At 23.2% G+C, this 24,975-nt stretch overlaps 9 protein-coding genes across 9 annotated transcripts; 4 read left to right on the top strand and 5 right to left on the bottom strand.

Moving 5' to 3' along the window:
* Positions 1 to 25: 25 nt before the first annotated feature.
* On the bottom strand, positions 26 to 914 carry PY17X_0717700 (nuclear cap-binding protein subunit 2, putative; the record flags this gene model as incomplete). Its single annotated transcript, XM_022955565.1, has 2 exons — positions 26 to 604; positions 759 to 914. The coding sequence occupies 2 exons, from the start codon at positions 912 to 914 to the stop codon at positions 26 to 28; spliced, it is 735 nt and encodes a 244-aa protein (XP_022811828.1).
* A 997-nt stretch (positions 915 to 1,911) lies between these two features.
* Positions 1,912 to 2,553, top strand: PY17X_0717600 (coatomer subunit zeta, putative; the record flags this gene model as incomplete). The annotated part of the gene is made up of 1 exon (XM_719182.1): positions 1,912 to 2,553. The coding sequence occupies one exon, from the start codon at positions 1,912 to 1,914 to the stop codon at positions 2,551 to 2,553; it is 642 nt and encodes a 213-aa protein (XP_724275.1).
* A 587-nt stretch (positions 2,554 to 3,140) lies between these two features.
* On the bottom strand, positions 3,141 to 7,345 carry PY17X_0717500 (cdc2-related protein kinase 3; the record flags this gene model as incomplete). The annotated part of the gene is made up of 2 exons (XM_719181.2): positions 3,141 to 4,288; positions 4,702 to 7,345. 2 exons carry the CDS (start codon positions 7,343 to 7,345, stop codon positions 3,141 to 3,143), a joined length of 3,792 nt encoding a protein of 1,263 aa, XP_724274.2.
* Positions 7,346 to 9,087: 1,742 nt separating this feature from the next.
* Positions 9,088 to 14,133, top strand: PY17X_0717400 (conserved Plasmodium protein, unknown function; the record flags this gene model as incomplete). The annotated part of the gene is made up of 1 exon (XM_034637487.1): positions 9,088 to 14,133. One exon carries the CDS (start codon positions 9,088 to 9,090, stop codon positions 14,131 to 14,133), a length of 5,046 nt encoding a protein of 1,681 aa, XP_034493458.1.
* A 97-nt stretch (positions 14,134 to 14,230) lies between these two features.
* On the bottom strand, positions 14,231 to 15,493 carry PY17X_0717300 (conserved protein, unknown function; the record flags this gene model as incomplete). The annotated part of the gene is made up of 1 exon (XM_724972.1): positions 14,231 to 15,493. The coding sequence occupies one exon, from the start codon at positions 15,491 to 15,493 to the stop codon at positions 14,231 to 14,233; it is 1,263 nt and encodes a 420-aa protein (XP_730065.1).
* Positions 15,494 to 16,180: 687 nt separating this feature from the next.
* Positions 16,181 to 17,323, top strand: PY17X_0717200 (arsenical pump-driving ATPase, putative; the record flags this gene model as incomplete). The annotated part of the gene is made up of 1 exon (XM_724973.1): positions 16,181 to 17,323. One exon carries the CDS (start codon positions 16,181 to 16,183, stop codon positions 17,321 to 17,323), a length of 1,143 nt encoding a protein of 380 aa, XP_730066.1.
* A 548-nt stretch (positions 17,324 to 17,871) lies between these two features.
* PY17X_0717100 (armadillo-domain containing rhoptry protein, putative) lies at positions 17,872 to 20,028 on the bottom strand (the record flags this gene model as incomplete). Its single annotated transcript, XM_022955563.1, has 11 exons — positions 17,872 to 17,931; positions 18,029 to 18,109; positions 18,332 to 18,404; positions 18,543 to 18,609; positions 18,776 to 18,901; positions 19,041 to 19,095; positions 19,177 to 19,250; positions 19,370 to 19,469; positions 19,576 to 19,658; positions 19,800 to 19,875; positions 19,999 to 20,028. The coding sequence occupies 11 exons, from the start codon at positions 20,026 to 20,028 to the stop codon at positions 17,872 to 17,874; spliced, it is 825 nt and encodes a 274-aa protein (XP_022811826.1).
* Positions 20,029 to 21,746: 1,718 nt separating this feature from the next.
* Positions 21,747 to 22,076, top strand: PY17X_0717000 (conserved Plasmodium protein, unknown function; the record flags this gene model as incomplete). Its single annotated transcript, XM_724976.1, has 1 exon — positions 21,747 to 22,076. The coding sequence occupies one exon, from the start codon at positions 21,747 to 21,749 to the stop codon at positions 22,074 to 22,076; it is 330 nt and encodes a 109-aa protein (XP_730069.1).
* A 615-nt stretch (positions 22,077 to 22,691) lies between these two features.
* PY17X_0716900 (GTP-binding protein, putative) lies at positions 22,692 to 24,500 on the bottom strand (the record flags this gene model as incomplete). Its single annotated transcript, XM_724977.1, has 1 exon — positions 22,692 to 24,500. The coding sequence occupies one exon, from the start codon at positions 24,498 to 24,500 to the stop codon at positions 22,692 to 22,694; it is 1,809 nt and encodes a 602-aa protein (XP_730070.1).
* Positions 24,501 to 24,975: the final 475 nt, after the last annotated feature.

The following is a 24,975-nucleotide window of genomic DNA, read 5'->3' as shown; positions in this document are numbered from 1 at the left end:
ATGTACATTTTTAAACAAAATAAATTCACATGTTTGAATTTCTATCTTTTTTATAATTATAATTATATGGCTTGGTATTTTTGTTTCTATTATATGCCATTAAGTGTTGTACATTTGGGTATAATGTTACAACAGGTTTTAAATTTACAGATTTTGAATTTACAGATTTTGAATTTTGATAATTATTTGGATGAAAATTATTATTTGTTAAAATTCTTGGCTTAACATTTCTTTCATATGGATGATATATATTGTACATATTTGGATAATGATGATTATTATTTATTTTTCTTTTTTTTGTAATTAAATGTTGTTGTGCTAAGTTATCAAGTACTATTGGTCTATCTTCATCAAAATGCTTATTTCTTTCATCTCTTTTTTGAACTCCCGTTTTACCTCTTCCATATTTTCGTTTCCCTATTATTCCCAAATCTTCATCTACTCTTATTATTCTACCATCTAATATTGAATTATTAAGAAAATTAACAGATTGTGTTGCACCTTCTTTTTTTTTATATACTACAAAACAAAAACCACATGGCGACTTTTCAGTTCTGTGCAATCCCATTATTATGTTTTCGACTTCCCCGGCTTTATTCATATGCTATAAAAAGAGAATAAGAAAAAAACCAAAAAAAATAAAAAAAAACCCAAAAAAATGAATAAATAAAAAAAAAACCCAAAAAAATGAATGAATGAATGAATGAATGAAAAAGCACAAAATAGTGTGCCTATTTTGGCATATGACATTTTCGCACCTCGTATATTTGCTGCTCTGTTGTATAAATGGATAAATTGCCAATGTAAACAGTTTTAGAATATTGTATTTTATTTAGCCAATCTTCATAATCATTACATAATGCCCTATCATAATATTTTCTTTTTTTATATACCTCTTCATATAAGTGTGACATTTTAAAAAAAAAAAAAAAAAAAAAAAATTAATTCGGATAAATATATAAGTGTAATATGCCCATTCAAATTGATATTGTTTGAGTTGAAAGATACGGGAAAAAGTTTGTCTATGCTTTCCACTTATTTTTTGTTTATATTTAAAAATAAAAAAAACATATTTGGAGAGAATAACTAGCTATAGATAGAGTGTTTAAAAATGGTCCAATTATATGAACAACGAATTGAAAGGATGCACATATAAATATGACAATTTGCTTAAATATATCTTGACTAACTTGATATATCTTGGCTAGCTTCATATATCTTGGCTAACTTGATATATCTTGGCTAAAATTGTAATATAGCATTCACTGCAATATAAAATTTAAGCAATTCAAGTAGAGGGTTATGATCTATAGCAAAAGTATCAATTTTTATAAATTAATATAAAAAAATTGTTTTATATATATCACGAAATATCAAACAATTAATAAAAAAAACAAAAAAAAAATATATTATATAATATATATATGCATTATTTTATTATATATATCTTTCTCTTGTCAATATATAAGTGCTATTTTAAAGTATGCAATACCGAAGTAAAATTATTTAAAAAAAAAAAAAAAAAAAAAAAAAAAAAAATATATATTTATCTATTTTATATTGTGACACTACAATAGTTTGAAAAAATATTTTATTTATTTTTTTGAAAATTGGAATCTCATTAAAATATAAAAATAATAAATGGGGATACAAAAGATTTATTAAGCTCCAAAAATTAACACATACACATGCATAATACATGCATAATACATACATGATACATACATGATACATACATAATACATACATAATACATACATAATACATAAATAAATACATAAATAAATAAATACTACATGTATACTTGATTTTTAGCCAAAAAGGGAAGAGTTATTAAAAATTTCGAACAAAATTGGAACAAAATTGGAACAAAATTGAACAAAATTGAGAAGCATTTAAATTTTTGGAAAAATGAAAGGGGTATCAATAAAACAACTTGATGGGATAATAATATTGGATGAAGATGGAAACAGAATTGCAGTAAAATATTATACAAATATATTAGAAAATAAAGGAGACGATAAAAATAGAAATAGTTGTGAAAATAATTATATAAATAATAAAGAACATATGGATAACATCTATGATGAACCATATAATAATTTAAAAACAGTAGATAATCAAAAACAATTTGAATATAACATAATTAATAAAATTAAAAAAACATCTTCCTTATTAAACGAAATAGAAATTTTATCATCAAATCAATATATTATATTATCTTTATTAATAAATGATATATATATATTTATTGTTGGAGATGAAAATAATAATGAACTTATTTTATATGAAATTATGAAATCTATTCAAGATTCTTTAAATAGTATAACAAATAATAATATTGGAAAAAAACAATTAATAGATAAATTAGATTCAGTTTATCTACTTTTAGATGAAATTATTGATAATGGAATTGTTATGGAAACTAACCCAAATGTTATAGTAAATCGATTATATATGAATGAAGATGATATACAAGATTTGACATCTTTAAATCAAGCAATATATTCAGCAAAGGACAATATAATTAGAAGTTTATTAAGTGGTACTTGATTTTATTTTATATTTTTTATCTTTATAATAATTTATCTTATATAATTGTTTTCGTCTTATATAAAATATAGATTATCTCGATTTACATTCAAAAAAAAAAAAAAAAAAAAAAAATACCCATTTTTAATATTTACATCCTTTATTTTACATACATTTTTATCCGATATATAATTTATATTTTCCGTAGAATAAATAAACATGAATTACATGTAGTATTAGTATATTATATGTGATGTTTTTTTTTTTTTTTTCTTATATCTTTGATACTTATCAAATTAAAAAAAAAGAATTGGTAATAATAAAAAGGGAATATCCACACTTGTGTGTAATATATATAAAACAAATACAAAGGTAGCATACTGCAATGCAAAGGTAATACAACACAACATGATGCGGCACAGCATGATGCCTAACTAATGCCTAACTACTTTTCATTACTTCTACCTACCAATTTCTTCGCATTGTCTATATGAATCCTTTAAAGTATACTAACAAAATGAATGAACAATGTTAACAAAAAAAAAAAATTAATATCAATTAATATAACAAATATTTATGTACAAAATTTTGATCATAAATATAGTAATTTATTTTTTTTCATCTTTGATATTTTCTGAATTTAATTTTTGTTTTTTTTTTTTTTCTTCTTTTATTTCCTTTTTTAATTCTCCTGGCTTATTTAATTCATCTTCTTTTTCATACTCTCTTTTTTTCCCTCTCCATTTATCTTTTTCTTTATTTTCACTTCGATATCGATCTCCATATTTTTCATCATATCTTCCGTCATGTTTTCCGTCATGTTTTCCATCATATTTTTCATCATATCTTCCGTCATGTCTTCTCTCATGTCTTCCATCATGTCTTCCATCATGTCTTCCATCATGTCTTCCATCATATCTCTCTCCATATTTTTCTCCATATCTTTCATCATATCTTTCTCCATATCTTTCATCATATCTTTCCCCATATCTCTCTCCATATCTTCCGTCATATTTATTTCTGTCTCTATCTCGATAATCCTTTTTATATCCATCTCTCTTCCAATATTCTTTTCTATACCAGTTCCTTTCCCTACTCCGACTGTCTCTACTTCGTCGTTCTCTGCTTCTGTCTCTGCTTCTGTTCCTGCTTCTGTCTCTGCTTCGTCTGTCCCTGCTTCTTCGTTCTCTGCTTCGTCTGTTTCTGCTTCGGCAGTCTCTACTTCTCCTTTCTCTACTTCGCCTTTCTCTACTTCGCCTTTCTCTACTTCGCCTTTCTCTGCTTCGCCTTTCCCTACTTCGTCTGTCTTTAATTATGTAACTTCCTTTCCCCCATTGGCTATTAGATTCATAGCCAGGTCTATAATCATCAGATGGCTTTTTCTTTTCTGGTTCATTATAATATTTTTTGTTATCATTTTGATATTTATTCATATATTTATTTTGCTTATCTATATTTTTATATTTATTTTCATATTCATTTTGTGAACTTTTATCATATTTGCTGTATCCACATCCATCTTCTTTACTAATTATTTCTGTATCTGGAATGTTATTATTTTTTTTTATATTTTTTTTTTCAAAATAGTCTGCAGAATTAGGCAATATTTTAGCATTGGCTTGATCTGTTTGGATATTCTCCTGTATCCGAGTTATATTATCTATTTTGTTTTCTTTTCCAGTTTTGGTTTCTTTTCCAATTTTGGGTTCAACTTCGTTTGAAGCGTATTTGTTTTTTATTCCTTGGGGTTCGGTATCTGCGAATGTAAAATAAATTGAATTAAGGATTCGTTAAATGGGTTGGTAAACTTGGGTGCCACAAGTTAAAAAATAAAAAGAAAAAAAAAAATAAAAAGAAAAAAGCAGAAAATAAAAAATAAAAAGCAAAAAATAAAAAATAAAAAGCAAAAAATATATGACTTGTTCATATTATTTTTCACATTATTTTTTCGCATGACTTGTTCATATTATTTTTCGCATTATTTTTCACATTATTTTTCACATTATTTTTCACATGACTTGTTCATATTATTTTTCACATTATTTTTCACATTATTTTTTCACATGACTTGTTCATATTATTTTTCGCATTATTTTTCACATGACTTGTTCATAATATTTTTCACATTATTTTTCGCATGATTTTACGCATGATAAATGTGCAATTTACCTGGCGGAAGAGAATGGGCTAGCTGAGAAGCCAACTGTTGAGGAATGTTGCCGCTATACTTATTCATAAAATACATTTTTCTATATTTTCCAACATTCATAAATCTAAAATTTTCTTGTATTTTTTTTTTTAAATTAACTTTTGGAGCATCTCTTTTTTTATAACTTTTTGTCATAAAACTATGAGCAGCTTTAATGTTACATCTTTGTTGAATAGGTTCAGGTAAAGGATGGGTTCTAAACCATGGATGGCTTAAAGCATCATGTGCTGATATTCTTTCTAAAGGATCCCATTTTAAGAGTTTTTTGAAAAGATCTAATCCGATTTCTCCAACACCATTTAAATTTTTTATAATATTTTCTGTTTCTATTTTTTTAGTTTGATTTAAATTATTGATATTACTTGGATGTATTGGATTAAATTTTATTTTATTCCATAATGGTAATCTTTTCAAAATTTTATAATCATTATTATTGGGTAACCCTATTTTATTTACTATAACTTTTAAAATATCTGATTCATTATCAGCAGTAAATAAAGGATTACTTGTTAATAACTCTCCTAGAACACATCCACAACTCCACATATCTACACTTGCTGAATAATTTTCTGAACCTAATAATAATTCTGGTGGTCTATACCATAAAGTAATAACTCTGTTTGTCATGTTAGATGCAAAACTATCTATATGAAATCTAGCTAATCCAAAATCAGCTAATTTTAATATACCATTTGCATCCATTAATAAATTTGCTATTTTTATATCTCTATGTATTACATTATTTTTATGACAATATTCTAGTGCTTGGAATAACTGTATCATTATATTTTTTATTTCACCTATTGTAAATAAATTCATATTTTTATATCTATCTTTTTGCTGACGTTCTTCTCGAAGCAGCTCACTATATCCAGATAAATCAAACGGGACGTATTCAAAGACCATCCAAATAGAACCACATGCATTCACTTTTTTCTCCATTGCATTCTTATCACACAAATGAGAATCGCTATCACAAGAAATGCCGTCACTACTTTCGCTGCTATCACTACTTTCGCTACGTTCGCTACTTTCGCTACTTTCGCTACTTTGCCTATTTTGAGAAACGGGCCTATCGTTGGCTAACTTCTTTTTTAAAACTGAAGTTGGCATCATATACGAATCAATGGGTTTATCTTTTACATTTTGATAATTTAAAAGTTGATTTTTATTTTCAAAATTGTATAAAATATTATGTGTTTTATTTTCTTCTGGAATCAAATTTGTACGAATAACGCCAATAAGTTCAACAACATTTTTATGTTGTAATGAATTGAGTATAGATATCTCTCTTATGTATGTTTTAGCTAGTCCTTCTTTATTTCCATTTAGCTTTAATTTTTTTAAAGCAATTCTTTTATTATTTTCTATATCTTCAGCCATCCATACATCACCATATGCACCTTGCCCGACCTGATGAAGTTTAACAATATTTTTTACTTTTATTTGTAATTCTCCTTTAATAGAATATAATAATAATTCATGTATTATATTATTTTCATTTTCTGTTTCGTTTTTCATTGATTTTATTTTTTTTAAAATATCTTTTTTTGTTTTTAAAATTATATTTGAATTATATGTTGGGGAAAATAAAGAACCCATATTTTTAATTGAACCATCTTTCGATTCTTGTAATTTTGTCTGGTCGTTTGACTGGCTGTTTGACTGGCCGTTTGGTTGACCGTTTGACTGACCGTTTGACTGCCCGTTTGGCTGGCCGCTTTGACCAGTTTTTATATTATTTAAATTATCTTTTACTATGTCATGAGTTTGTTCAACAACTGAATCAGCATCTAAATGAAAAGGTGATTCAGAGTTATTTTCATTGTGTGCATCTGGTTCAGTATTTAGAATTGGTATTTTAATTTGGGTATTTTCAATTTTATCTCTTTTATATATATTTAAAATGTTAGACAATTTAATTTTATTATTTCCTAGAATAGTATTAATTAAATGGTTATCTTTTTTTATTAGACTTATTAATATATCTTTTACAATTTCTTTATTTTTACATTTATATAAATTTAAAAAATTATAATTTATATATATATCCCATAATATATTAATATTTTTATTTATTTCTTTAAATTTTTTATATTTATTTAAATTTATTTTATTCCATAATATATTTTCTAAATCTACATTTTGAGGTAAATTTGATCTCATATTATTTTTTATGTCTCTTATTAAATATTTTGAATCAAATTCATCTTTAGTTGTTTTTCCATTATTATTGTGTATATCTATATAACCCAAAAATATATTTTCATCATTTTTTTTGGAGGGTTTAATTAAATTTTTATACACATTAATAGCATCTTCATCACATAAATTATTAACAACATTTTCTATATCTTTCCATATTTTATTTTGAATTTCTTTTTTTTTTATAACACAAAAATCATATAAAAATTTATATTTTAATTCACATAGTTTAGATAAAAAACAAGGGTTCTCTATATTTTTTAAAAACTCATTTCTTATATTATTTTCAAGTGTATTGGTTTCTAAAAAAAAATTCTCATTTTCTGAAAAAAAATGTTTACCTGGCCCCCCTCGGAAAATGTTAAGAAAAAATTCTTCTTCGTTTTCATCCTCATTCATTTTGTTATTTTTTTCCACAAAAAAAAGAAGAGAAAAAAAGAAGAGAAGAAAAAAAAAGAAGAGAAAAGGGAAGGGAAGGGAAGGAGAGAAAAGGAAAGGGAAGTTATTCGGAAAATCTATTATCACTCATGAAAAAATGAGTGATTAAATATATATAAAACTATCCCATGGATGTTTTTTTTTTCTTTTTTTTTTTCTTCTTTATTTTTATTTCAAAAAAAATGGAAACTTAATTAGGCCACCCTATGCTCTTATTCTTACATATGTTATATATAGCGTCGAAATATTTTTTAAATGTTTGTAATTTTTAAGAAAATATTATGGAATGAACACCAAATTGTATACATCATTTTCCTTTTTTTTTTTTTTTTTTTTTTTTTTTTTTAACAATAATATAGATATGTAAACAACTTGGAAGTTTGGGTATATGTATGTAGGAGAAAGTCTCAATTTGTTTTAAAATTATAAAAAAATGGGGAAAAAAATGGGGAAAAAAATGGGGAAAAAATGGGGAAAAAATGGGGAAAAATAATATAAATTAACTATATGAAATAAGCTATTCGTATTTTTATATATCGCTTTGCTATTTTATTTACATTATCTATTTTGTAAATATATATATAAATATATATATAAATATATGTGTGAATGGGTCGAGGCATATAAAAAATAAATGTATGTTGGACCATACTACAATGAATGACCCTTAAAAAAAATGTTTATTCTATTTTTCATAGATAAAAAATAGAGGAAATAATAAATAAACTCATTTTGCAAAATAATAAAATTGTGAAAATATAAATAATAAGGTATGGCATCCTATGCTATGCCATGTTTGTAATCACTGTCTTTTAAATTATTTGCTGCGTATTTTTGGTCATGCAAATGAAAAAAAGAAAAGGAAAAAAGAAAAAAGAAAAAGGAAAAAAGGAAAAAGGAAAAAGGAAAAAAGAAAAGAGAAAAAAATGCTAAGTCAATTTTAAGCCAGTCACAATATCTTTCCACTATTTTACCAATCCAATGAATATTTCGCATATTTTGTAAATTCCAATTTTATTTTCCATTTTAAAAATTGTCTTAAAAATAAGCATATATATTCACCAATGTATTAATACATTATATTATTCGTGATAAAAAAAAAAAAAAAAAAAAAAAAAAAGCATACACATGTTTGTGCATATTACAGATGTTGCACATTTCTTTCTGAAATTCTTTTCTTTTTTTTTAGTATTTATATTTTATAAATATATTTGTTTTTGTTTTTTTTTTTTCTCTCTTTTTTTCCTTGATAAAAATTTTAAGAATATGTATACATAATCTAATATATATTAACGTGTATACACATTTTAATTTTTTATTTATTTACAGAAAAAGTGTAAAGAATAATATATTACTTTATTTGTTATTTACATTTATCGCTAGCATTTATCACTAGCATTATTATTACTTTTTTGTTAAACCTCAAATAGCTAGCCAAACAAAAAATACTTAAATAAAAATACGATTATTCATAAGGATTACATTTGCAAAAAACAAGCTAATGAATTCGCGATAAAGCTGTTAAATCGCCAAACAGCAAAATATGAAAAAAAAAATACGAAAAAAAATATGAACAAAAATACGAAAAAAAATACGAAAAAAAATATGAAAAAAAATATGAAAAAAAGTATGAACAAAAATATGAAAAAAAGTATGAACAAAAATATGAAAAAAAATATGAACAAAAATATATGAAAAAAAATATGAACAAAAAGAAAGGGAATAAGGAAGAGGAATCAAACAAAATAACAAATTTCTTTAAAATAAAAAAATGTAATTTAAAAAATGCTGAAACTATAGAATTTTGTCAAGAGTATAAAATACAAGCTAATCATGACAAGGCGTCTGAAATACATAATTTAGAAACTGATCTCAAAAAAAATAATGAAAAAATTAATACCCATCTTTTATTAAGTAATGATCAGCAGACATTAAAAAATATAACTAACCCACATTATGAAAATGAAAATAATAATCAATTCTGCTTATTATCCAAAAATACAAACAAAACTAAACCCATCGAATCACTCCAATCATATAATACAAATGATATGCACACTATCTATAACACACAAGAGGCTGGCGAAAAAGATGAAAAAGATGAAAAACATGAAAAAGATGAAAAACATGACGAAAAGGATGAAAAAAATACCCAACTAAAATCAATTTTATTTAATGGTATAAAAAGAACAAATAGTAATGGATTTATCTTAAACAAAAAACAAAAATTCGAAATTGTTAAAGAAAATAATGATGGTCAGGAAAAAATATTATTAAAAGACACAAAATTAAATCAAATAATTTCAGAAAATAAAAAAAATAATATTCCTAAAAAACGTGGAAGAAAACGAAAAAATTTATTACACGAACAAAATTGTTTAAAAGAAAAAAAAAGTGAAGAAAAAAAAACAACAAATTATTTTGAAAATGCCGAAAAAATGGCAAAAATTATGGATGACACAAATAATATGAACAGGCAAGGTAAAACAGACGACATAAATAATATGAACAGGCAAGGTAAAACAGACGACATAAATAATATGAACAGGCAAGGTAAAACAGACGACATAAATAATATGAACAGGCAAGGTGAAAAAGACGACATAAATAATATGAACGGGCAAGGTAAAAAAGGCGACACAAATAATATGAACGGGCAAGGTGAAAAAAATAAAGAAAACAAAAAATCTGTTATAACACTTTTTGGAGACGACATAAAAATTAAAGTCAATGTAGATGAAAATGTATCATCAGATACTAATTCAGATTTAGAAAACAGTTTTACAATTTTTCGATCTGAAAAAAAATGCAAAGAAAATTCAAAATGTGTTGGAACCATTTTGAACACATATACAGATAAATGTGATATCGTAGATGAATGGGAAAAGGAACGAAAACGTTCATATAAAAGAAACTCAATTTCAGATGGAGAAAATTATAATTATAAAAAAAAATGTGAAATAGAAGATCAGGATATAAAAATATATAATAAAATAAATAGAAAAATTTCAAAACATAATTTATTTTGTGATATAGAAAATAACAATGAATATAATACTTATGCATCTACATGTAATGATAATAAAACAGATTATAGTGATATATTTAAATCTGATGCAGAATTAGAATCTAAAAAAAAATATAAAAGCATACAAAAAGGAATACATAATAATGAGCATAGAACATGTCATCCAAATTCACGAGCTAGCTGTTTTATAAATAGCGATTCGAAAAATAAAAAAAATATTATAAATTTAAATCATAGAAGATCATGTTGGAATGTAGATTTAGGAACAAATTTAATTGTAGAAAAAACAACTCCAAATGAAAAATTTGAAAGAGGTGGAAAAGGCGAAAAAGATGAAAACTATATTATTAGTGAAGATGAAGAAATACAAAATAATATTCCATGTACAGATAATAATGTATTTTTTAAAAGTTCAAGTATAATACTAAATAAAACTACAAACATATCAACTAAATTAAATATAGAAAAAGAAAACCAAACGACAATGTCAAGAAATAGTGCCTTTAAAATATGTACACATAAAATAGAAAATGATTCAAATAAAGGACATCAACTTAATTTTATAGATAATTTATCACTTGTAAAAAATGTGACTGAAAAGGGTGGGATAGAAAAAGGGGGTGTCGAGATGTGCAGTGTCGAGATGGGCGGTGCCGAAAAAGACAGTATGAACAGATTTATTAATAACTATTACGAAATGACAGATAATATTGAAGAAAAATTAATAACAATAAAAAAAGATTTAAAATTAAATGATAATGTAAAAGATATACTAAATGAAAAAAAAAGAATAAAAGTTTTGAGAACATTAAATAAGCACTATTTTGACAAAGAATATAATGACTATAAAAAATTAGAGAGTGGGAAATGTAAAAAAGGCGGGAAATGCGAAGACAGTCATCATAAAAATAAATTCATTCCAATAAAAGATGAATATAATAAGCCTCTTACATTTTTTATTATAGGAAAATTTACATTCTTTAGTAACTATATTTTATCTAAAAAAATAAAATATTATGGATATAATGTTTCTAATAATTTAAGACGTTGTAATGCTATACTTATAGGATATGATATATTTCCAGAATTTTTAAATAAAATAAAAAAATATAATGGATATATTTTTAATGAAAAAACAATTTTATCACATTTAAAAATAAATATTAATAAATATAAAAATTTATTTATTCCTATAAATAAAGATAATGGAAAAAGATATAAATTATTAATAAATGAAAGTAATATAAAAAATTATTCTGTAAAATTATTAAATAATAAAATTCATAAATTTTGTAATATTATAAAATCGTTATTAACACATATTAATAATTTTGATTGTGATGACAAGTTAGATAAAAAAAATTTATTTATTTTAAAATTAATAAAATGTGTAAATAACTTTTTCTTATTTTTAAATAATATAAATTCGAATAAACTTAGTTCTAATTTATCTGATTTTATATTTTTTTTTCATAAAAATTATTATCATATTTTTAAATATAAAATTGATCAAATTCATTTCCATAAATATTTATATTTTTTAAACAAATTTACACAAATTTTTTCTGAAACATGTATCATTCACGATTCGATACACATTCCAAATTTTATTCAGAACGAACTTGGTGATTTAAATTTGGTTCTAAAATATGGGCAGGCTGATGATGGCGACCTGAACAAGGCCTCCAACTTTGTCGACCTGGATAAGGCACCCAATCTTGGCGACCTGAATAAGGCACCCAACTTTGTCGACCTGAATAAAAGCCCCAATCTTGGTGACATATACAACTGTGAAACATCAGAATCGAATAGCAGTTTCTATTCTGGATACATATCCCCATGTTATGATTTGAATAATACCGATTTAGAAGAAGAAAATAATAAATTAGATAATGATGATAAAAAAAAGAATGATGTTTTAAATTTGAGTGAAAAAGAGATTAAAAAAAATATAAAAAAATGTGAAAAATTAAAAAAAATTACAAGTTTATGGGGTGTTTTTTTTAGACCCAATAGTTTATATGAAATATGTGGACATAAAAATGAAATATTACATTTGTATAAAATTCTAAAAAAAAAATTCCCAAATTTAGATCAAAATGAAAAGGAAGAAAAGAGCGCCAATTTGGATGCAGCAAATCAGGCCGAACGAGACAAGAATTGTGACACGATGAAAGCTGCAAAAAATTGTCCAAAAAATTGTCCAAAAAAATGTCCCAAAAAATGCACACAAAATTGTCCAAAAAATTGTCCAAAAAAATGTCCCAAAAAATGCGCACAAAATTGGCCAAACCAATCAGACGATGCGAATAACATTATTTTTATTATATATCCACCAAATTGTTGTGTAAAAAGAATAGTAGAATTGATATGTTATTCATGTAATTTATGTCCTATATATGAAAATAAAGTACAAAAATATAAAAACATAAATTATTTTTTTAAATATACACATGGTTTAAAAGCAATATCAATATATAATGCAAACAAACTTGATAAATATTCATTAGTAGAATTGAATACAAGAAATGATGTATCTATATGTTTGTATGAAAATACAAATTATAATATAAACCCGGAATATAATTTACCATTACTTGATAATATTAATCATATTCTTATCAAATTTTCTTATCCTTATAAAAAATCAATATTTTATAGATCTTTTTATGTTGCATCATGTGTTATTAAAAATTTAAAAAAAAATGAATTTAAAATGTTATTTGAAACATGCAAACTTAAAGATTCTACATATTCTATAGAAAATTTATATAACAAAATTCATTTGATTTATTCGCATATCAGTTATGTGGAAAATTGGAAAAGTTATGCCAATGCCAATGCCAATGCCAATGCCGATGCTGACAATGCCGATGCCGATGCTGATAGTGCTGACCCTGATGACCCACCCTTTCCGAACAATATCATAAAAGAGTATGTTACGGAACATATTCTAAACAGATTCATAACTACTAATTATAAAGAAATCGAAGAAAAATATATATTCTGTAAAAATTCAAATATGTATCCTCGAAAATGTATAAAAGATGGAAAAAATAAATATGTTAACAATCAAATGGTAGAACTAAATAATGATTATTATTTTTATAGAGGATTTGAAATTGAAGAAATTGAGGATATAATTTATGAGTATTATGATAAAATTTTTATAAACAATAAAGAATTATTTGTTTTGTCAGATATAACAGATAAATATAATATTAATAATAATTTAAGTGATGATAGTTTAACTTATTTTCAAGGAAAAGACATAAAAAAAAAAGAAAAAATCTTAATAAAAATATTGGAACTATTTTTATATTCATACATTTTAATAAAATCAAAAAATATTAATATTTTATTAATTGCTGCTGATATGGCAATTTATTGGAATAAATATCTTTATATAAATTTGTTAAGATATAATACAAATAAATTAAAAAAAAAAAAAAAAAAAAAAAAAAAATATTTATATTCAAATGATAAAACATTAAGCAAATATTGTAATAATAACAATTTTTTTAATGAAATAAAATTAAAAGATAATTTAAAAAATAAAATTGAAAAATATAATAAAATATTTACAGAAAAAACTAAAAAATATAAGCAACTTATGATACATTTTAAATCCCCATTCAACTTTTCTTCTGTTTCAATTATTTATGATATTTTACACACTAACAAAATAAATGGCTTTAATATAAAAAAAAATAAAATATAGACTATTTTTTTTTTATTTTTACATTTTATTTTTGCATTTTATTTTTGCATTTTATTTTTGCATTTTATTTTTTTTTTTTTGATTAGCCACTAACTTATTAATCTGTTATAATAAACGAACTATTTCCGTTTTGTTTTTTTTCGACTTTTTTGAAAACTAATGTTGATGTGTGTTCCATTTTAAAGCCTTTGAAAATTTTCCCATGCGACGTGAACATAACATTTTTGCCACTGCCACTGCCACTACCACTGCCACTGCCACTGCCACTACCACTACCACTACCACTCTTGCCACTCTTTTCATTCCCATTTTTTTCACTTCCATTTTTTTCACTTCCATTTTTTTCACTTCCATTTTTTCCACTCTTTTCAGTTGTAACAAATTGGTGGTCGTATAGGGAAGGAATGTATTTCATATTTTTGTATACACAATAGGAATCATAAAAATTAATTTTTTGTTGAAAATGTAAATTAAAATTCTTTGGGAAGCTACAAGTTAGATATTTATCATTTATTCGTAAATGTAAATATCCATTATTTTTTAATAAGACATATGAATTTTTAAATAAATAATATATTAGTTTATTCATCAGATAATATTCCGTTTTTTTATAATATTTAATATAGTCATATTTATTTTCGCCATGTTTATTTTCGCCATATTCATTTTCGCCATGTTTATTCCACTTTTTTTCTACAAATTCTTTTGATGGTAATGTAAATGGAAAATTAAAAATTATAATATCAAACATGTTTTTTAAAAAATGTTTATCAACAGATTCTACATTAATATTTTCTATATATATACCACCGTTATTTTCTAAAATTTTTTTATTTTTTATGAATAATTTTCCATAATTTTTTTCTAATAAATTTTCATTTTCCATACAAGTAGCAACAACATTACAATTTAAAAGCTTTTTTTGTAATAACACACTAAAAGATAAGTTTCCTTCTCCTATACATAATATTTTTTGTCCATTTTGATATATAATATCTGCTATTAATAAATCATTATAATTATTATTTTGAATACATTCATATAGATATTTTTCATATGAATTTGTAATTTCTTTTTCTTTTTTTTTTAACTCATTTTTTATTCTATCAAAATTTGTTTCCAAAAAAATATCCCATTTTTTTACATTATTTTTTTCAAAATTTTTTTTTTTTTTTTTTTCATCTATTTCGGATTCTTTATTTTCTGTCCATTCTCCTCCTCCTATCACAATTAATTTTTTAAAAATACTCAATTCTTTTTTTCCTTGATTTATTTCATAATTTATTGAACTAAACTTATTAAATCTGGATCTTAAAAAATGTTTATAATTCCATTGTTTTATCAAACATACAAATTTCATTGTATTTTGAAAAAAAGAGAAGAATGGAAAATCTTATGCTATATCACATATTTAAAATAGCCATCATATGACATATATTATGCATACATCATAATCTCATACATTTATAATTTAGTATAACTATTTATTGAAAATTAACTAACTTTTTTGCATATATGTGCATAAAAATGTAATAATTATATTTTACAAAAAATTGTCAGTTTCAATAATTATCATTTTTTATCACATTAAAAAAAAAATAAAAAAAAAAAAAAACATATGTACATTTTGCCAACTTTGCCAACTTTGCCAATTTTGCCAATTTTGCCAATTTTATTTTTCGGTTTTCGTTTTATTTAAATAAATTTATGTGTATCTATATACATATTTAATTTTTTTAGAAAAATGAATACAATTTTTATTCTAAAAAAAATACTCTTAAATTAAAAAATAGTTTGTATTTTCCGAAGCAATTTAAATCGTTCTCAACGTTTTAGAAACATTTCTGAAAAAAAAAAAAAAAAAAAAAAAAAAAAAAAAAAAACAAAAAAAAAAAACACATGCATATGCATGTTGGAAAAGGGAACTGAAATATAGATTTATTTTGGCTCATTTGATTGGGTTTGATTTATTTGGCTCGATTATTTTAGCTCGACTATTTTTTGTTTTGCTTATTTTGTTTGTTAGATTGTAAAAGTCGGTGAGAAAATGAGTGAGGGTGGGTCAGATGTATCGTCATTATCCTGTTCGTTGTCATTAGATAGTGATTCATGTGAAGATGAATTTTACGAAACTAATTTAAATAAATTAATTGAGAATACATCATTAAATTGGATATTTGTTGGAGGAAAAGGTGGAGTAGGAAAAACTACAACATCTTGTTCTATAGCTATTCAATTAGCTAAAAAAAGAGAATCCGTTTTATTATTATCAACAGATCCTGCACATAATACCAGTGATGCATTTAACCAAAAGTTTACAAATAAACCCACATTAATAAATTCTTTTGATAATTTATATTGTATGGAAATAGATACAACATTTTCAGAAGATACTGCATTTAAAATAAACCAATCAAATTTTTTAAATAGTATAATTCCTGAATTATTACAAAGCTTTCCAGGAATTGATGAGGCATTATGTTTTGCTGAATTAATGCAATCCATAAAAAATATGAAATATTCTGTTATAGTTTTTGATACTGCACCTACTGGACATACCTTAAGACTTTTAGCTTTTCCTGACTTATTAAAAAAAGCATTAGGATATTTAATTAATTTAAAAGAAAAACTTAAAGGAACATTAAATATGTTACAAAGCTTAACAAATAATGAAATGGAATTTGAAGGAATGTATGATAAGATAAATCATTTAAATACTATGTCAATAAGTATTCAGGAAAATTTCCAAAACCCATTAAAAACAACATTTGTATGTGTATGTATTCCAGAATTTTTAAGTGTATATGAAACAGAAAGATTAATTCAAGAGCTTACAAAAAAAAATATATCTTGTTATAATATTGTTGTAAATCAAGTTGTTTTTCCATTAATTTGTCCCGATGCAAATATAGAAAAATGTGAAAATTTATTAAAACAAATTAAAGATACTAATATACAAGATTCATTTAATACTCTAATTTTAAAAGCTAAAGAATTAGAAGATGTTTATATATCTAGAAGAAAATTACAATCTAAATATTTAACACAAATTAAAAATTTATATGGAAATTATTTTCATATTGTTTGTATGCCTCAATTAAAAACAGAAATAAGAGGCTTAGATAAAATTTCGAACTTTTCTGAAATGCTTTTACAATCTAAAGATATACCAATTTATTCTCCTCAATAATTTTATTTCCTTTAATATCATTTTAAAAACGTTAAATCGAATTTTTAAATTCGCATACTTACATTTTTTTAATGCAAAACTGGAAAAAAATAAAGTTGCATAAGTGGGCAGTTGCATAAGTGGGCAGTTGCACAAGCGGGTCATTGCGCAAGTGAGCCGTTGCATACTAAGTGTCATTTAATTATTTGTGTTTATAAAAATTATTTTGTTTAACAACATTATAAATAATTACACATTTTAGTGAAACAAATAACTTTTTTTCAAAAATGCTAAATGATTAAAAAAGATAAATACATATATACGCAAATATGTATATAATTACAAAAATGCACAAACATGTATATAATTACAAAAATGCGCAAACATGTATATAATTACAAAAATGCGCAAACATGTATATAATTACAAAAATGCGCAAACATGTGTGTAATGGGATAATAAAAAAGTTGTCTGTTTCTTTATTTTTACAAAATAGTACAATTTATGAATTTTAAGTAACAAAAAATAAAATAAGTAAAAAAAGAAAAAAATTATAAAAAGCGAATATATTAATCGGTCAGTCTTAAAAGTAAAACGTTTGAAGCTTCAGCCAGATCTTGTTCGGGGCACTAAAAAAATATACAAGGTTATAATTGTACGCATGTATCTATCCATGTATATCCACTTTATTAACTAACTTTACATCTTTTATCATTGTTTTTATACCTGTTGGAGAGCTTTTAAATTTTTAATGGCATCGGATTTCTTTACTGCTTCTAAAAACTGAGGAACTTCATCCCCATCATTCTGAAAAAGTGGAAAAAATGAAAAAATGAAAAAATGGAAAAAAATAAAACACGACTACATTCCCCATTTAATTATGCACGTATTCTATGATTGGTGCAATATATACATATTTATTTACAACCACAACTTGTAGATTTATGAAAATATATAATAAGCTTGTTATGAAAATATATAATAAGCTTGTTATGAACTTATATATGTATTTGTAATTTTGGAACAAACCAATATAAAATCTTCCAAATGATAAATAGCTTCCAACTGGGTATATAAAGGTTGGTTATCATCAGTAGATGATCTAAAATAAATTCGATAAAAAAATAGACATAATAAAATAGTAGCATCTTCAATATATATATATATATAAATATATTTAATATATTTAATATATGTGAAAAAATAAATACATGTATCGTATTTTCCTTTTTAATTATACAATTCTAATAAATTGACTAATTGAGTTATTCCACCCAGTTTTAGAAATTCCTTCTTGTAATTTTTATCTGCAAATTTGAAATTATAAAAATAAATAAAAATGTGTTTGTATTGCTGTGTTGAGAATTGTAGAAAATACACTTTTCTATCCACACATGCATATCTCCATATCTCCATATCTCCATATCTCCATATATATATATGTAGTGTTAATCCGTGCCCCCTCTTTATTACCTAAGACAAATATATTTCGACACGTTTGAGCGCAAGCTGCTTTCATTCCATCTATGTTAGATTTCATTCCTGTTATCAAATATGGTAAGGCTCCATTATCAAACATGCATATACAGTTTTTCACATCTGTAAATGGGGGAGATCAAAATAGGATGAAATAGGGCACAAATATGAAAAGGTGCTAATTTATAATAGCTATAAAATACGTTTTAACACAAAATAATTTATTCCCATCACTATTTTTTATTCGTTTATTTTGACTAACTATCGACTGATAAAAATGATAAGGCTACGACCGCTGCGTGTACTCTATCTAATTCCTGTTTAAAAAAATGCACAGAAAATATTATAATAATTATACACGACTTAAATTTAAATATTTTTAAAAAGATATATATTACATGTGATTTTAATAAGTTTATAAAAACTGGAATTCCATTTGATTCACGAATTGCGTCTTTATAATGTGGCTCATCTAACAAAAAGGGTTTTAGAAAATATATCCAATTTACGTATTCCAAATAAATTTCAGATAATAAAAAATAAAACATGTTATTCTAAATGCACTATTATTTTTATTTTTTTTTTTCCTACTTTCTTTGCTAGCCAATATTGCCAATTGAGTTGCTGATAACGCGCCAATCGTTTTGGGGTCAGCAGCCCATGGGTGCATTCTATCCTCTAACTTTTCAATCTAATTTGAGAAAAAATAAATATACATATTAATTAAAAATGTATAGTCTTAAATTAAACTATATATTTACACACATGATATATTCATATACATCTTTTGTTTTTACCTCGCATGTTGAAGAACACAAATTCACAAATTCTTGCACATCATTTTCGTCATATGCTTTATCGAATCGTATAATATCATTGTCTATAATATTAGAAAAAAAGTACATAATTAATCTTTGAAAATAAACACAATATAAACTTAAAATATGTTAATGCAATTCGATAAATAAAATAAATGAAATTTAATTCAAGGCTTTTATGAAATGATGTAAATAAAAATTACTTGTAAAAGATAACAATTTTCTTATTGTTTTTGATCCCTCAATTCCAAGCTCTTGAAGCTTGCTTTTATAAAGTAACTATAAAATAAAAATGAAATATAACACACATGCTTATAATGGATGATAAAAAGATATATTTCCATAAAATTAAAAATTATTTTGTGCATGTATATTTATTTCCTTGTTCATTTATTTTCATACATCTCTTCCCGTGCAACATCGATTTCCCATCGCTTTGGTAGATTTATTAAAAAGTAAATTAAATGTTTGATTTAAACCTAAAGCATAATCATAAAATATATGATGTTATACCTTATTTTATGTGTGCACGTATATGTATATGTATTTTTTTTTTTTAATTTTTTCCTTTAAAACAAACCATAAATTATAATTAAAAACACAGTCTTATTTAACTAAAATAATATCAATATATCATTTGTGTGTAAATGGGAGAGCAATTCTATGCAACTGTTGTAATATATATATATAACATACTTTTTGTTTTGTTCTTTAGCAACACTTATAGATTCTTAATATATATATATATTTTTTTTTTTATGGTGATGTTTCTAACTATTTGTTTATTTTATTTTTTATTATTGTACTTTTACATTATTATAATTAAATAAAATTATTAAATGAATATCTAATTGCACATATTTAGCAATTTTTAATTAAAATCAATAACAACTTTGCACACTTCTACATTTTTTTGTTTTTTTTTATATATATTAATTTCTCTTAAAATGTGTTAATTCCCAAATAAATTTCCATAAAATTATATATAAATTTTATTTAAAGGAGCGTAATTAATTTTTTCATACTGATAAACTCTCAATATATATTTTGTAAAAAATTAAGGGAAATTTATACTTATAGACTTTTTCGTTGTTTTTTCTTATATAAAATATATATTTTTTTTTTTTTTTTTCATTTGTGTGTACGTGCGTGTGTGTGTTCATTTTTTTTAAAATCAACTTTATATATACACAATACAATATATATGTACTAAAGAAATTTTCATAAAATGTTTTCAATATTAACAATGGAAGTTTTTAAAAAAATATAATTTATATACTGACAATTTATAGAGTCTTTTCAATTTATAATAAGCAAGTTTATATATATTTTTTTTTACAACCAATGTGCCACGACTTTTTTAACCACCACCAATTTTCCTATATATATATATGACAGCGTTTTTTAATAATGATATATTAATCGCTGAAACATCTATAATACTTAATAAATTTTAAAAATAATTTATAATAATCTTGAATTAACTCTATATTAAATTAAAAAAAAGAAAAAAAAAAAAAAAAAAAACATATAATATAATATAATATAATAGCTGTTTTAAATAAAAACAATTTATGGGCTTTTCTGGGTAAATTTGTGTGTATATAAAAATATTGATATAATTTAACATGCCAAAACTTTCAAAGTGCTTTTAAAAAAATATAATATTCCACACACAATAAAGGCTATATAGCCTATTTTTCACCCTTATTATGTAATAAAAAAAAAGACAAAATTTAATAGCTATAAAACTATACAAAAGTTGGTTGATTGTTCATAGAAAAAACAGGAAAATTATTGCATGGTCATGGAGAAATAAAGAAATTATTACTTGTTCATAAAATTATTACATGTTTTCTAGCCATTTTCCAGAAAAAATACTTATATGAATATATTTTAAAATTATATTTTTTTCTTTTTTTAAAATATGATTTAACCAAAATAACGAATTACAATAAATAAACTGTTTTTCGTTGGTTATAGACATTTACTACAAATTTATATATATTTTTTTTTCATTTGATAAATCATTTTTTTAAAAAATATAAACATATTTAAAAGTAAATATAATACTGTCTATTAGGCAATCATTGTTTTGTGTATAAAACAGTTTCTCTTTTTCTTTTAATTTATATTTTTTCTTTTTAACTATGAAAACCACACTTTTTAATGGCCCATATATTCCTGACATTGATGCGGGTTACAATGTTCAGGTAAATGGAATTAGTGTTAACTTTCTTAAAAACCCATTTTGCTTTAGAAACAATACGATAGGAAATATAAATTACAGTATCGAAGAACTAAAACATATAAATATAAATTCAGAGAATACAAAATCATCAAAACATATTAATCAACAAATGTATAATTGTGAGAATAGTTTAACTGGTACAAATTACATAGAACTTCATAAAAATGGTCAAGTTACATATGATGGAAACCATATTTATTCTGAACAGATTTATAAAAAAGAAAAGTAATACATAGCTGTTCATCGTATTTAGTTTAATTTTGTATTAAATTGCTGATTAGTAGTTAAACTGTTTTTTTCATAATATTTTTTGCAATTTGTTTGCAGTGTTTTAATGGAATTGCCAAGTTATCGTTATTTTCATGTTAAAAAGTTATATTAAAAATTATATTAAAAATTATATTAAAAATTATATTAAAAATTATATTAAAAATTATATTAAAAATTATATTAAAAATTATATTAAAAATTATATTAAAAATTATATTAAAAAATTATATTAAAAAATTATATTAATTAAAAAAAATATAATAAATTAATGCCTATAAAAGAGCACTAATTTAGCATTTTGAAATGTGTTATACTATTTATAACGTTAAAATTGATGGGAATATTTAAAACAAATAGAAACAACCCATACTGTTTGAGGTACCTTAAAATGTGAATAGTGAAACGAATAGTGAAACGAATAATGAAACGAATAATGAAACGGATAATGAAACAAATAATATGGAAATTAAATTAAAGACATAATTTATGAAAACATCAAAATAATAAGAATAATATTTAAGAATTATGACAGTTTAAGAAAAAAAAATATAAAAAAAAAAAGAAAAAAAATAGATTATTCCATCGTATGCTTGAGCAAGAATTTATTTAATTCGAATGTCATTTCGTTTATTTTTTCTTTTAGTGGCAATAATGAATCTTTGTATTCTGTTGAAATAAAAATGGCATTTTCTTTTAAATCTTTAGGGAGATTTACCATTGAAAAATCAATTAGATCTGATTTGGTTATAACATCAATCCATGGTCTAAATGGGAAGAGTCCTCTTAAATAATATCTAATTTCTATTTGTGATTTTAAAGAAGAAAATTTATGATCATCTTTTTTTAATGGATCAAAAACATAGATAACTCCAGATGGTATATTTTTTAAAGAAGAAAGAGAAAGTTTTTCCATGATATTTCTTTTTTCTTCTTTTCGATTTATAAGTCCTGGTAGATCCATAATTTGTGCTGTAAATATATCATCTTGATTTAGAAATGAATAATGACCTAAGTTAAATTCCTTAGTTGTAAAATTATAACTTGCTATTTTAGATTTAGAATTTGTAATAGAATTTAGAATACTAGTTTTTCCTACATTAGTACAACCTATAATTGATATGGCTGGTTTTTCTATATCAATATATTTAATTTTTTTAATTTTTTTAATGTAAGAATTATATAAATCTAGCCATTTTCTTCCTGATTGTAAAATAATATTTAAATCAACTATAGCTTCATTTAATTTGTTAAATATTTCTCTACATGTTTTTAAATATTTCATTTGGCCTGCATATGCTTTCCCAGTTGCTGTTATTAATTTTCTTACTTGCATAATACTATTTAATACATCATTTAGTGGCATTGAAGCATCTCCATCTTTATACATATTTGTTATAGCATTTTCATATAGACTATACTGAAAAGGATGTAAATATTTTTTTAGATTTGTGTGGAGATTATAAATATTATTTAAAGGTCTTGATAAAAGTTTTGTATATAAATCTACTTTAATACAACATTCTTTGCATATTCTTTTTTTTGTGTGTTTTTCTTTATTTATATTATTATAAATACTAGTTAATTCTAATTTTATTTTATTTTTTTTTGTTCCTTTTTTTTTTTTTTTATTTGAAAAATCATCATATGGTTCTGAATTTATGCTTTTTTTATCCAAATCTTTAATTAAATATAAGTTTCCTTTTTCTATAAATTTTAGATACAATAATGCATCTTTAATTACTTTTAGATTGTCTTTAAATTTTGGTAATTTTTGAAATATATTAGCAACATATTTTTTTATATGAATTTTTTTTTCTTTTTCTTTAAATATATTGCTATAATCATATATATTCTCAAACCCCATTTTTTGTATCCTATTTGGTTCATCTTTAACTAATATGTTAACACTTATACTATTTACACTATTATTGTCTGGATTTGGTGTGCAATTTTTATCTTCTAGATATTTCTTTGCATCATTTTGATTCTCTTTGGAAAATGGTGAAACTTGTTTTATAAAATCATTGTTGATAGAACTTTCATGAGATGTTTTACTATTTTCATCTTTTCCTTTTTTTATAGAATCTATATTTGATTGATCTGTTTTAAAATGTTTATAAATATGTGAGAATCCGTAAAATTTTAAGCTTTCCCCTGATTTATTTTTTTTTAATGAATCATTATTTTGTTCTTCATTATTCATGCACAAAAATGTTGTATTACACTTTTTAGACATATATTTACATTTTTTAAGCTTGAAATTTTTTAAATTATTATTTTTTTTTATATATATATAATTATTACTGTTATTTTTTGTGTGAAAAGAAAAAACAATGTTATAATAAATATTTGCGAATAAAATGGCTTTAAATATAAATATCATTTTTCTTTTTTTTCATATTGTTCGCCCTTTTTTTATTAGGCATATTTTCGTATACGCATATAAATACCTAGCATTTTTGCAGCGACGTTGCAAGCACATATATATAATATGTACACATAAGCATGTATAGTTATGTTAATATATATATGTGTGTAACTACATAAGGAATCACATATATATATTAACATAACTATGCTATTACTTTCGGAATAAAAAATAATTTTTTTTTTACATTTCCAATACGCGCTTTTCCACGTCTGAGCCCTTTATATATATACTCATTTATCTCTCAATCAGTTTATTTATGTTTCCCTTATGATTTGGATAATATAAAATGACAATAAATCCTAAAAACATGGAAATGTTTATTTTTATTTCAACATGGGTTAACTGGAAATATTCACATCTTTCCTTATTCTCTTAAAAAATTGCATGTATATACATTTTATTAATAATGTGATATATATAATATATG

This window comes from Plasmodium yoelii (genome assembly GCF_900002385.2).
Source record: "Plasmodium yoelii strain 17X genome assembly, chromosome: 7".
NCBI classification, from domain to species: Eukaryota; Apicomplexa; class Aconoidasida; order Haemosporida; family Plasmodiidae; genus Plasmodium; species Plasmodium yoelii.
The sequence above is the reverse complement of the archived record's forward strand: the minus strand, read 5'-3'. Positions and strand labels throughout refer to the sequence as shown.